Source organism: Asparagus officinalis, chromosome 10, assembly GCF_001876935.1.
Source record: "Asparagus officinalis chromosome 10, Aspof.V1, whole genome shotgun sequence".
In the NCBI taxonomy this organism is placed as follows: Eukaryota; Viridiplantae; Streptophyta; class Magnoliopsida; order Asparagales; family Asparagaceae; genus Asparagus; species Asparagus officinalis.
The window spans coordinates 26,653,923-26,668,792 of NC_033803.1; the positions used below are offsets into that span (position 1 = coordinate 26,653,923).

The 14,870-nt window shown below is 35.1% G+C and overlaps 2 protein-coding genes across 4 annotated transcripts in view; both read right to left on the bottom strand.

The window, feature by feature from the left end:
- Positions 1,018–14,870, bottom strand: part of LOC109825053 (ubinuclein-1-like) — a 46,832-nt gene continuing 32,979 nt past the window's right edge. The window contains exons 9-13 of one of the 3 annotated variants that reach the window (XM_020391754.1): positions 11,639–11,764; positions 9,397–9,531; positions 9,080–9,127; positions 7,821–7,922; positions 1,018–1,795 (exon numbers count right to left, since the gene is read on the bottom strand). In XM_020391754.1, the coding sequence (XP_020247343.1) occupies positions 1,388–1,795; positions 7,821–7,922; positions 9,080–9,127; positions 9,397–9,531; positions 11,639–11,764 (819 nt within the window). In that variant the 3' untranslated portion in view covers positions 1,018–1,387. The remainder of the gene's footprint in view (positions 1,796–7,820; positions 7,923–9,079; positions 9,128–9,396; positions 9,532–11,638; positions 11,765–14,870) is intronic. The other 2 variants (XM_020391756.1, XM_020391755.1) reach the window with 2 other exon arrangements.
- Positions 12,497–14,075, bottom strand: LOC109825054. The gene is made up of 3 exons (XM_020391757.1): positions 13,358–14,075; positions 13,147–13,265; positions 12,497–13,058 (listed from the first exon to the last, which is right to left on the bottom strand). The coding sequence occupies exons 1-3, from the start codon at positions 13,647–13,649 to the stop codon at positions 12,609–12,611; spliced, it is 861 nt and encodes a 286-aa protein (XP_020247346.1). The 5' UTR covers positions 13,650–14,075; the 3' UTR covers positions 12,497–12,608.

The window sequence follows — 14,870 nt, forward strand, 5'->3', positions numbered from 1 at the left end:
AACTATTTCGTGTAAATTTGCAAATATCTTTTACTGCATGTGAATTGGACAATCATATTCTTCATACTAATCATCTTTTACACTACTGTTTTGTTTTGTTTATTATTATTATTATTATTATATTATTATTATTATTATTATTTTGTTTTTGATTTTTTTTCCTTGTTTTTTCCTTTCAATGTGTAATTGTTATAAATCATGTTATCATAAAGAAGAAAGAGAGGCCATGGATGTTAAAAGAACCTGTTGCTGGTAAAGAAGCTACAGACTGCGGGTATGATGCACGGATCCTTTAAAGAGGCCAACATATGCATGCATATCTGCAACATTTGTAAATGCTCTATTACTTGAATAGCATACGAAATTATTTAAGGGATCAATACTAGACTCAGAATCGAAATAACATCCAAGCTGTACTATTTGAGGAATGGTACAAATCATTATCAGATATTTTGCACGAGAGCGAGAGAATAAATCTTGATCATTCTGAAAATTTAAAGGAACTAAATCATGAGTTATTTTGAGCTCAAATTTGGCTAGTCCCAACTATGATCCCAGTGAATGAAAAAATTCAGAAAGGAAAACAGCTTTTTAGGTGGGTAATGTCATAAAAGTAAAGCATCCAAGAAGAAAGCCCCTGTCTGGTAAAAAAAAGCCCCGAAGACATTAGAAACGTGAAAGCTTAATGCTTAACTGTGTTTGGTAGTCGGTGGTAGTCGGTGTTTGCTCCGTTCTCACTGTTGGTTCTCCAGTGCAGAAACGGGGAAACTACCTAAATGTAGGAAGGGGGAAAGAAGAAAAAGAAAAAGCTAGCAACGCATCGCACCACCTACCTTATAATTTAATGCACCACTGTGACGATGAAAAGGCAGTTATTATCACAATTCATGAACTCAAGCTAAGGTGAAGAAAGTTGGAAAGCAACAAAATATCAGCCAAGGAGGCTAAAAGAAATCACTTTTTTTTTTTGGTAAATAAGTTGAGCTAAATGTTTGGAAAACCATGAACCCTGCCTCGAACTAGATAAGTAAATAAATAAAGATATATTTTCTTCATGCCAGCAATTGCTCACAAGAACAAAAGTCGGAACTTGGGCATATGGAAACCATATATTACTCAGCTTCACAATTACAATGTTAACTAAATAGATTAAACTAACAATTAGACCCAGTAAAAATATGAATTTCAATCTCATGCCCCATATGGAATTGAGCAATGCTAACTAATAGCAAGTATTAGTCCATATACTACTCATGTACTATAAGAAACAAATATGTGGCCTCCATCATCATGAATTGCGATAAATGAGTCGCTAAATATCCCACATTTTTGTTCCTTGCAGTACACAAAAGTATAAACTTCTAGTATATAGTTAGCATTCCTGGAATTAGCTCTGAATGTTTTGTTTAGGTTGGTGAATTGCGTTTGGAGCTTCGGTGACCTTAGGAGAACTGGGCCTCTCCTTTTCCTGATATTGAAGTTTTGTTGCATGGACATGGATCTCTCCCAGTTCAGATTCTGGCTTCCTCTTCGCTTTCTTTTTTGCATTTTCAACAACGGTTTTGCTACTCTTGCGAGTCTTGTCGTGATGCTTGGATACATGATGGTTTCCAGAATTACTCAATAGTGAAGATGGTTCAATGGTTGTAACTTTTTCTGGAGGAGAGAGTACTTCAGCAGTAGAATCTTTGTCTTGTCTCGCTTGCTCAGATGGTAATTGAGTATTCAAATTTTGCCCATCCATCCTAGCCACAGCGGCCAGCTTCTTCCTCTTGATTCTTTCTTCTTCACGAACCTGATGAAAATTGAACACATGAAACCAGAGAATTCTTAAGGGTAAATTTTACAAAACCCCTTAAATTTAATAATAGTGTTAATTGCAAAGGATATTTTGGTCTTTTTACCAGTCCATCTAAAACTGTTAGGGGGTTAATTGAAAAAACTGAACATCTGGGGGGTTTTCTGAAACACCTCAAACTTCAGGGGGGTCAGTTGAAATGTTTTAAATTTATGGGATCATCTCAAAATCGGCCAAACTTAAATTAAAGGGGTTTGTATTTACCAAATTCTTTATGCATGGATGAAAACATAAAGTAAAGCAGTGCATGGTGTTCCGTGCATAATACATGATATTGCATTTCTGGGCAGTAAGATGCTTCACTGATAGAACTATATGACCAGTATTAAAATCAACTCATGGACGAGAACAAGGTTGAATGTACACTTATATGAAACAATACTTTCAATAATCACCTCCTACAGTATTGGACATGGAAGTAGTAAGATGGTGCCTTGGATAATGACTGGTCAGATAAGATATAAAAGGTTTGTATGCTAGTGAAGTCAGTTTATATAGCTGCCGTTTGCTTAAAATTAGGAACAGGTAGTCTGTAAGAAGTCGACAGCACTTCATGTCATTACGTTAGGTGAAAGAAACAATTAGGGACCACTGCAACACACTTCATTGCAAAACACAACTCAACTAGCCACAAACCTTAAACTGTGTGAGACAAATGCACTTACACTATTAACTAAAACTAGATCTGACATAGGGAATAGATTTCACCAATGGTATGACTTTTTCAATAACAATCACATAGGACCAAATAAATTAGATTGTTGAGAGATATGCACAGTAAGAATGAGGCTTCAAGCTAAAGGGATGCACAATATACGCACACTAGAAACCATCACAAACATGCTAAAGCTCTAATAGCATTCTAGGTTATTTTTGTGAACTGCAAATTGAATGTTTAAATAACAAAAACAAGCTAGACAATGAAAATGCAACTTAAAAAACAGCCTTGTAAAATTATAACTACAGAGAACAATAGTTATTGTCTTGTGTTTTCATATATGATAAAAAACTTAACTTCATATAGGGTCTGAAAGACACTGCCTATGCTTGTATTTTTTTAGTATTGCGAGAAAATGGTCATCAAACTTATGAATATTTTCTTATTCAACAAAAGATCATAGGAACTAAAACTGTGTGAATTTAGTTTCTTTGATATACATGAGGATTAAATGCAGAGAACATCCGAGTTAACAATGAAAACTATGTGCATAGCAACATAGGAACGTAAAAGGCAAACTTATGAATATTTTCTTTTTGATAGGTGGTGTTCACTGCTCGGTACAAAATCTTAATCCAGAAGACTAGAACTAGTGTTTCCTGTTGGCACTACAAACAGCATGTATATATCAAGGACTCTAGTCAACAACAGGCAGCTGATCTAATCCTATGATTGTATACATATTAACAATGAAAACTATGTGCATAGCAACATAGGAACGTAAAAGGCAAAAGTTCTGGGAGGTTCCTTATATATTGCCCAAATATCACTGGGGTCCTTCATAGAAATGTACAAGGCAAAAGTTCTGGGAGAGCCCTTTATGTATTGCCCGAATATCATTTGGTTCCTTTATGTTTAGAAGTACCTGTGCGGGTTCCTAATCATCAGCCTAGGTTATTTTATAAAATTCTGTTAACTTTTGCTGACATGTCATAAACATGGCAGACACTAGTAATTTCAGTAACTTTTTTGCAAACATGTCCCTAAGGTTATCTTTGTCATCCACATAGGTCCTTAGAAACTTCCGTTAAATATACAAACTTCCGTTAAATCTTGCTTGCTGACATTGCTTGATAGACTTCCAAACATTTCCAAAAATGAAGGATCTAGATTATATTTGGACAATACATGAGGGACCTCTAGTAAAGTTAAATGTAAAATATAATGAAAAAGATACCAAAAGGTACCTAGGAATCTACTCAGAACCATGCAGTAAATCTAATCCTATAATTGTAAACATATTAACAATGAAAACTATGCACATAGATCGGACAGATACCAAAGTTTTTACGTAAGAATCTACTCAGCACCATGCAGTAAATCTAATCCTACAATTGTATAATATAAACAATGAAAACTATGTGCATAGCAGCATGGGAATGTAAAATATAATGAAAAAGATATCGAGTTTGGTATGATTGACTGCTGGGATGCCTAGTCAAATTTTGCTCATCTCTTCCATACTTGAATTATCCTTGGAGCAGTCCTCATGTAGGAACCAAGACAGGCAGACATGGGTTAGGTTAATGGTATTAGGGTTTCAACAGATTTGACATGCCTAATCAAAGAGTGTTTCAAGGTCTTGAATTAGTCGTTATTAAACAATAGTTAATTTAAATTAAGAAATAATGACAGATAACTAAAAAAATATGAATTAAGTATTTTATTATAAGTTGCTTTTATTATTCACAAAATTTTTTATTAATAAATAAATTAACAATAAAAATATTATTAAAATAACTCAAAAGGGAGCATTTGACATGTTAATTGCAATAACAATTTCCATTTACAAGGTAATTTCCAAATAAACCACCAAATTATACAAAATTCTTGACATTAGAAAAAAGAAATTGAAAAATTAACAATCAACAATGACTATGAAATATGAGAATGGCTATAAGTAAAACTATATAACTTCTACAATTAGAAGTCCTTTTCTTTTTCTTTTTTTTTTAAAATTTGGCCTTGAAGGTGAATATTACAAGTTGTCACTCAATGGTGACAAAACTTGTGAATAAATTATCTTTCCGGTTACTCCATCATGAACCATAATAAAATGATTTTCTGCCGTACAAACTCCGAATTTTAAAAATTAAAACTAATTATTCAAGGTTATTTTCATGTGGAATCCATGTTTGAAAAATAATGCTATTTTTCATACCAATGAATATCATACATGGGCAGAATTTCATACAATATGCATGTTTAAAAGCTCATCATTCAAACTTGAGTCTCAAGTCTCAACTCTTATCCACATTTGAGAGATTTTGAGGGGTTTTGAGTGTGTCAACAAGATGAAACCAATGCACAGTGATAGAAACAATCAGGTCAGAGACGGTGACTGCCGACTGCAGGTTAGGACTGAGATTAGATGCGAACATGAAGCGAGGAGAAATTTTGGGTGCAAATATCGACACATGAACCTAAAGGATGATGCGAACATGAAGAGAGGAGAAATTTTGGGTGCAAATATCGACACATGAACCTAAAGGATCTAGATAATAGATAGAGACAATATTGATGTCCCAGAGATCAGAGCTCCACGGATGAATGACAATGTTAAGATCAAGCCTGAAGTAGGAAGCAATCCGAGGGATGAACAAGCGACGTGGAAAGGATTAAGGTGAACAAAAGAGGAACCAATTTGAGTTGAGGATGGAATAAATTTTGCCCCCCTCTATCTCCTTTATCCAAGGTTATAAATGTCGGATGTCAGGTTCATGTCGGATGGCTGAAATCCATGTCGGATAGCGAAAATTGGGGATATATCGGGGGACATTGACTAAATATCGGATTGTCATATCGGGTAGTGCGCATATGTATAATATCATGTCCTAAATGTAATCTAAGCATTCATAAATTCAATATAAGCATACTTTATATATTCTATAGACTAAACATATTTATAAGTAAATAATATATGGATTTGGGTTCATAAATTCTTTCTATCGGGTTCATAAGAAACCCTTAAACATGAGAACGGGTCAAACGGGTTTGGGTATTTATCACTAAACCCATACCCGATAACAAAAATAGATCTTAAAGAAAAGTATCATATCGACCGATTTTTCAAAGCTAAAAAATAGCCCGATATGCCCGATATGACCCTGATATTTCCGATTTGGCCTTGAAAACCGACATACGAGTTGAAAACGTCCATGTCGTATCGGTCAAGCCCTCAAACCGATATGTCGGCCGACATGCCGGACATGTCGGCCGACATTTAAATCGTATCGGTCAAGCCCTCAAACCGATATGTCGGCCGACATGCCGGACATGTCGGCCGACATTTAAAACCTTGCCTTTATCTGCATACTTCAATCATGAATACGTACTACCTGACACGTACGGCACACTAACACTCATTGGACACTTTGTAGGTACTTCTATCTGTATCGTACCTGTGTCAGACACTGACACTCCATGAATACTCACGTTACATTTATTCAAACGTGTACTCCTTGGTTGCATGAATACAGGTGCAGATGCGTACACGGGGCACTGATATGCAAATGGGGCACGGCAAATTTGTAAAAGGCAGGATACGGGGACATATAGACACACACATGTATATATAAAATATTTACATTAGATCAAATATTGAATTAAATTAAAATACATAACATTTGCATGTTTCTTTTACTATCTATAATAATTAACAATCAAGTTAAATCAAACAAAAAATTAAGATTTAACAACAAAAGTTTAGTTTTGGAAGCATGACATACAATGGGTATTTTTCAAATCTTAAGTAATGGTTTCGGTTTTCGGGTTAAAAAAACCTATTGGTTTTGAGCTCGATATATACCAAAGAAACAAGTTTAGGGTTATAAGTAATGGGGAAATCGGGTTTTGCTTTGAACTACACATGTGACGTGTCCCTAGCATGTATGCGGTGAATCTGTGTCTGACACATGTCTGACATGGATACGCCGCCCAAGAAGAAGTGTCCGGCTACTCAATTATATAATATATGTTTTAGTTAAAACATTAGTCACACACTTCATGGACATTTATCCCGCAACTAAAATTTTATTGGCATTCCAATTTATAATCTACAAAATAAAAGAAACATTAAAATGCTCTACAATTCTGGATCTCTTAACATGTGAATGAAAAGAATAATAATATTGATCTTATGTAAATTAGTTTCAATATATGTGTATAGTTGCGTCCCTATACCCTCCCTTTCATTGAATTTTTCATGTTATGTACTAGTAACCGCAGCCGTACCAGTACATGTACCCATGTCCATGCGGCATAGCTCCTTACATAGTGGAATCCAAGATGGTACTACCTTGACTAACACACTGAAATCAGATCCCAGCTCCAAAAACAAATCGACTAGCACGTTGAACTGACATTCCAACAATGAGAATTTTCTAGTACCAAATTGACATACGTGGCTAAGAGACCCACGAGAAAATCTCACAACATGGAGAAGATAACTACATCACAAGTGAGCAACAGAACACACTGGAGCCATGGTAATCACAAGGTTGATTTATTGTGTACATCTTGATCACACTGTGATTAGCTTATGCATGAGATATTAGTGATTTCTGTGGCCGAGTGTGACTAAAGAGGAAAAGATCCAATTACCATGGCCTTCTGAAATTAATTTTTCCAAACTTCCTTCTTGAACCTTTCAGAGAAAATTTTAATTGGAAAGTACCAAATGTAAATGTACTGAATAATGCAACTGAAGAGAGAAATAAGAATCTCACTAGTTTCCCTCTTCTTCATTTGATTTTATATCATGATGGCAATCGGGATTTGAAACTCAAAAGTTATACCTTGAATCTCCATAATGCATGTAAATCTATATGTTTACGCCTAGAATAAATATCAAAATTTAGGAGGGAAGAAGTTGACCATGATTGATTATTCTACACGGTAGCAAAGCAGCTCACTTCCTCCAAATAAAGAAAATTAAGCAGCTCACTTCTCCAAATAAAGAAAATTAGAACATGAAAAGCTTTGGATATGTTTAGACTTACCATAAAGTAATATTAATTCACATTTATGGATTCCAATTGACTATTTTTGCAAAATAGTTCGTATAAATTGATCTTAAGTGATATAGATAACTGTCCAGACATAAGTATATTCTACTTCAACTACTTAACAGGTCACTGAACATCATCATCCATTAATAAGGAAACTTGACCCAGTGAATGATATAGTGACATGTTTATACAAAAGAAAGCATTCATAACTGAGAAATATATTTGTGTAAAGGACCTTATCTCTGTAAATTCGTGTTCTCTTTCGGTCCTTTGATCTGTATATAGCATCCTTGATTCCATTACTGTCCATATAACCATTTGGCCACAATTCTGCAAGCTAAACGCAAAGCAAAAAAGATTTAATAAGAACTGAAACCGGAAATTATCAAATAACAGTAACAAGGCTTCACCAACAAGAGCTACTTCTCATTCAGATTAAAAACTTACGAGGAAACCCATTATCATAAAGCAAAATATTTGACAAATAACAATTTTCAAATAACTTCCTCTGCAAATCATCCAGCAGTCAAGGTAAAAGGACATGCAAACAAAATAAGGATAGAACTGGAAATGGAAAAAACAGAAGAGAATGATTAAAACAGACAGAAGTTCACAGATTAGACCCAGTTAGCAAAAAGCTATGTTGTGTGGGGACTTCTATCATGAAGTGGTACCCGTGCCTGACATGCTCGTACCCTTAATCGATATCATCACTTCTTGGACACTCCGTGAGTATATGTACACATTCATTAAGACATGTTCTCAATTATAGAATATATGTTTTAATTAAAACACTCACACACACTTCTTGGACATACATCCAACACTTCACATCCACTTTTTGACAATTGTTGGACAAGGGTCGGGCTCTTTTCAGCCTATATTTAGTTCAGAAATACAATTCCAAAGGGTCATTTCTCATTTGCATGCTAGCATGCATTTTAGTCATGTCCCTGTACCCTAGCTTTTACTAGTTTCCCGTGTCCCATACCAAAGCCATACCCATATCCATACAATTTGGGCAAAAAGCTACGAAGCTTCAACAAGTAATAAGAAGCATTTTGCAGTACAATTTTCTGGACTTAAAAGTTGGTTACAAAATTATGTACCTTAAAAAACATAATAGAGGTTTTTGAATATAAACCCCTCAAATCTTTCATATTTGCAAATATATCCCTCCTATCTTGGTATTTGCAAAATTGCCACCCAATTCTCTCACAATTCTCACAATTAGTTTTTCTACCCTCCCACGACGGTGTTAGTTTTTAAACAGAAAATATTGCGAACATATTGGAATTTATTGGAAACTTTTGACATTCCCTATTTAGAAACCGATATTGTTTAGTTGGAGAGGTAGAAAAACCCAATATGAGAGAATTGGAGGGTAATTTTCCAAATATCATGATTTGGAGGGTAACAAATATAGAAGATTTGAAGGGTATATATGCAAAAACTATACAGCATGACTATCACTATACATGGTATTTGGATTACCTCCCCATAAAGTTTCCTTCTTTCAGAACTCTTATCTGCATCTAGTCCCTGGAGAATGCAAACAGATCTATTAGATGAGAAAGATTACATCGGTTGACTATTCAATTGCTCGATAATCAAAATGATAAAAAACAAAATGCGCTCATAGACATAAAGTAAATAAATTTAACGAGATAAAGAAACATCAACGTGAGAACAATCTAAGATAACTAAGTGTATTACTTGTTAAACTCTTTCACATCAATAGTCTTCTTTTGGGTTCTCTCTCTCTCTCTCTCTCTTAAGAACTAAGAAATCAGAACTGTCTAATTTCTTACCTCAACAAATAAATTATACAAATCACATATCTTGTCTTCCAATGCAATATCCATATTGTGTCTTCTTAGAGATTTCCTTTCACCACCATTTACTTCTTGAAAATCATCCGCAGAACCATCATGTTGCTCAGACATCTGTTGAAGAAAAACATTTAGACATAAATGCAAAATTAATCGAATGGTTTTTAGCAATGTTTAAAAAAGCGGAAGCGCAAGGCGAAGCGCTGGACCGTTTGATGAAGTGAGGCGTAAGCTTCAAAGTGTGAGGAGTAAGCTTCATGAGTTTAAGTACTTTAATGTTAATTTTGTAAAATTTATTAACATATAATACATAGTGGTACAATAATTTACAAATATATGCATTATGTCTTGATTAGTAAATTAGAATAAAAATATGTGAAATCTAGAAACGAGTCATAGTAAACTATGCTACATACATAACATATATATTTTATTTACATTCACACGGTCATATTGAAAATACATAGGGGTATTTTGAAGTTAGTCAAAAATCCTTTTATACCCTCCTATCTTGTCTAAAGGGTGTTCTTCAAAAGAAAAGTGTTTTATGAAGCGCGCAACACACACTTCAGTTATGCTTTAAGCGATGAGGCGTAAGCTTCAATGGCTAAATAGCTTCACTCTTGAGTTTCAAAGCGTTTAGCCTTCAAAAAGTAGTGAAGCGAGTTTCGAAGCGAGTTTCAAAAAAGCTTTTTCCAAAACATTGGTTTTTAGGATATAAATCCCAACAAATTCCATAATTTGATATTAGCCTCCTTGCAAATTAGATTTTGTAAGTTTTACCAAAAACAACCCACTTACTAAGAGCCCCTCCAATGCATTTCATCTAAACTTTAATATAACCATGGTTGAGGGTTAACTACGATTAAATTATAGTGTCAAAATAACCCTGCGAACTACTCTTTCTCTCTATTCCGCTACTCTTGCTGAATGAGTTCTACCACCAAGATAAGCCTTGTCCTTAAGCAAAACTGACACCTCAATCTTACCTTTAAGAAAACCCAGTCCTTATCCTACCGATCAGAGGGTTATTTCAAACAATGTACCAGTATAAAAATTTGACCTAAAGGGTATATGCATTGAAATATTAACTTTTAAGGGTTTTTGCATATATACCCCTCAAATCCTCCATCTTTGCAAACTTACCCCCCAAATCTTAGTAGTTGTAAAATGCCCCACCCCACCCCCCAAAAAAAACCCGAGCGAAGAAAAATGTATTTCATTAAGTTTTCTATCCCTCCAACCTAACAATTTTTGTTTCTAAATACGGCACTTTCAAAATTTTCCAATAATTTCCAATATGTTTGCAATAGTTTGCTATTTTAGAACTAAAATTGTTAAGTGGATGCGTAGAAAAACTCAAAGTGTGAGAATTGGGGGGTAATTTTGCAAATATGAAAGATTTGAGGGTATATAGCAAGAAGCCCTAACTTTTAACAATGAAGCTTTTCTGCACTCAGACAATAATAGATTATTTTTACATTTTGTAGCATCATCTTCTTTGGAGTATATCTTCTGCCTTGGTATACCATTGTAAGGTGAGGACAACACAAAATAGTGAATTTTAGCGCAATACAGAAGAAAGGAGGAGAATATGTAGGAGACACAGAATGAGATTAGGCAAGGAAAATGGAGGTTGAAGAGGAAAAGAGAATTGGAAGAATGGATGTCAGGAGATGGAATTAGCCCTTGTATCGGGTTGGATTCCTAAATAGAAGTATGAACATAGCTATGGAAGAGAGGTTCAAAGAGGCAATGTTTTTTGTAAAAATGAAGCAAAGCCTAGGGCTTAATAACCTTCTAGGGGTCAGCAGGCGAGCCTCCTTCTATTTTATTATTATTATTATTATTATTATTATTTTCTTTTCTTTTTTTGAGTTTTTTTTGTTTTTGTATTTTTGTTTTATTTATTTATTTATTTATTTATTTATTTGGGGGGGGGGGGGGGGGGGGTTAATGAGGGACTAAAATTAGATTATGAGATATTTGTTTGGGACTTGTGTCATAATAAAAGCACATAATGCACTTGTAGCTTCCAACAAAGTACATAGGCTAACTCATGAAATTAAAATTTTAGCATTATGCATTCAATGGTTCATGTAATTCGCAGAAAATATCCAGAAAAGCAGTACACACATTGCACGGGTAAAGAAACTATTCCTTCTACTGTACAGTCTACTTAGAAATCCAAAAAAAAGTATAAGTGAAAACATAAACATACCTTGGACTTCATAAATGACACACGTGTCCTTATCATTTCATTAACTTCTTGTTTTATTTGTTTAAATCTATCACTTTTCTCTTGATTTGCTGCAAGACCTAACTCAACGATCTCTCTCAGATTTCTCTACAAAAGAAAATAAGTCATTATTCAACATAAAACGCAGCAGAAATATGGCCAACATGAAAACATCTTTGGATACAAATCAAAGAAAATTGAAGTTCACTAGATATCAGACTATCACTTGCTTCAGAATGTTAATCATATCGGCACCTATTATTAAGACAAGTTATTTATGACTATACCTCATGATAATACTGTTAAGTAATTAGTATATAAAAGTAATCTATAATAATGTAAAGATAATTAGTGGAAAATGTCATAGGCATGAAGAAGTGAATATGCAATCAAATGCAATGGAATTAAAATAAAGGGAAAAATGTGTCCAGGCCCCAAAAACAAAAACTTCATGTGCTGCAACCCCTCCTAGTTTCCCCCATGTGGTTCAGCCCCTTGAAGTGTGACATTTTGTGCTGCAGCCCCTTTTTAGCAATTATTACATGCTAACTAAGCTAAAATCCCTAAAATAACCTTATCCCCAGTGTTTTCAATGCGCGAGGCGCAATGCGGGGCGCAAAGTCAGTTTACGCGTACATGCGCAAGGCGCAATGCGATGCGCGCGCCCGAGTGAAGTGAGGCGCACTCCAGATCACAAAATTTTTGAAGATATACAAGATGCATGAAAAAATAAATATTTGTGAAATTTCACATAAAAAATGTCAATGACTCAAGATAAAATATATACTACCGGATCACAAGATAAAGATTTAATCATTGAAGCAAATCAAGATGTCCATCAAAACAAAAAAACTAAGCAATTAAAACACTTCCAAAGTTCACTAACATCAAAGCAAAACAAGCAATCTAATTAAACAAAGCAAATAAATAGCAAAATAATAGCCTAATGATTCTAATCATCCTCATTAACATCATCATCATCCCCTTCTAAGGGTATATCCTCATCCTCATCTTCAGTCTCCTCCTCGTCATTAAACTCCTCTTCATCTTCTGACTCAGAAACTGGCTCCCTCCTCCTCGACGAAGAACCAATATCACTTGAAGATCCTCGAAACCTATTAGTCGATCTTAGATACATAGAATCATCTTCTTCAGCTCCCATTGCATCTCCTATGACACCATATGTAAGGTTATCCTCGCCCTTCACCAAGTCATTCTCTGCATTTTCACCTGCACCGAACTGCCCTAACAACCATTCATTGCTTTCATCTATATCAGCCAACTTAATCGGATCAATAGAATCTCTGCAGTCATATCTCTCCTTCAAAGCTTGGTTGTACTTGCAGTAAACTAGATCTTGCAGCCTCTTATGATCTAACTTATTCCTCTTCTTGGTATGTATCTGTAATTTATACAAATCAATCAAATCAATATCCATATCTCTAAGGGAATTAAATCTATTTTGTTCAATAAAATAAAACTAATCATACTTGCTCAAAAGTACTCCAATTTCTTTCACAGCCAGAGGAGCTACAAGTAAGGCTGAGGACTCTAACAACAAGCTTCTGCAACTCTGGTGCTGATGCACCATAAGACTCCCACCAATCAGCTGTCAATTTAAATAGACTGTGATTAGTAGTGTATTTCTTATAAGAAATCTAGTCAATTTAGGGTTTATAACTTTATATTATGCATATTTACCTGGAGACTTCTTCTTTCTGTTTCTCTTAGCTATCTCCATACCAAAAAGACCCCCAGCATGCCTGTATATATCCAACTGCCTATCAACCTTGTCTTGGTCTTGTGTGGGCACCATCTTCTCAATGACTTGATAAAGACCTCTCATAACTTCGTCATCCCCTTGGATATTTGGATGGTCATAGAAAAAGGTAATATCCTGCAGCATGCAAAGGACGATGAAGCTGATCCTGCCACCTCTTATCAATGATATCAAATACCTCAGAATATTTTGTTGAATCATCACCAAAGACATTAGCAATAGCCTCCTTAGCTCTATCCATTGCCTAATAAATGTATCTCATAGCAGGCTTTTTGTCACCATCAACAAGTTTCAGAACACCAACAAGAGGAGTCGTCAACTTGAGAATACGAACGATGTTGTTCCAGAAAGATGGCATATGAACTATCCTTTCAGCTGATTTGCCCTTTGAATCTCTTGCCCACTTACTTTGCCTCCATGTCTCCAAATTAAACATCTTTCTGAGGTTATTTTTCTGTCGATGGATGCTTGACAAAGTCATAAATGATGTGGCAAATCGTGTCACCGTCGGTCTAAGAAGCTCTTTGCCGTTAGTTTGACCTCTCATCAGCTTCAAAACCCACGCATGTGAGTAGATGAATCCAGTCAACTCCATAGCTCGACTCAAAGTTAGCTTCACAGATGGTAGTTTACCAATATCCTTGAGCATGAGATTAAAACTCCATAGCTCGACTCAAAGTTAGCTTCACAGATGGTAGTTTACCAATATCCTTGAGCATGAGATTAAGACAATGAGCAGCACAAGGAGTCCAATATAAATGAGGATACTCTTTTTTCAATTCCGCTCCTATAAATAAAAGAATAAAAAAAAGATCAATAACAGAGCAACCTAACATAGCATTAGCAAAGGATTCATAACCAAAATAAAATTAATTGCTTAAAATTTACCATTAGCAAAGGATTCATAACCAAAATAAAATTAATTGCTTAAAATTTACCTGCATATTTGAGACTAGAATGGTTATCCGTGACGATCTGAACAATTAATTGCTTAAAATTTACCTGCATATTTGAGACTAGAATGGTTATCCGTGACGATCTGAACAACATTATGAGGTCCTATGAGCTTAATTTGCTCACTAAGTATCTCAAACATTCTGTCACACGTCTTGATCTCATCAGAGGCATCAATAGAGGAAAGAAACACCGTACCACGAGGAGAGTTCACAAGAAAGTTGATCAATGTCCTCCCCTTTCTATCACTCCAACCATCTGACATGAAAGAACAACCTTTGGTAGCCCACACCTCCTTATGAGGCTGTATCAGATCATCGGTGTATTTTTTCTCCTTCTTAAGCAAATGCTCTCTCAAGTGGTGTAATGTCGGAGGAGGCAAGTTAGGCCCAAAAGCCCCCATAGACTTTAACATGATTTTAAAAGATCTAAGACGAGCGGCATTAAAGGGAATGTTGGCTTGATACCACCACCGAGATA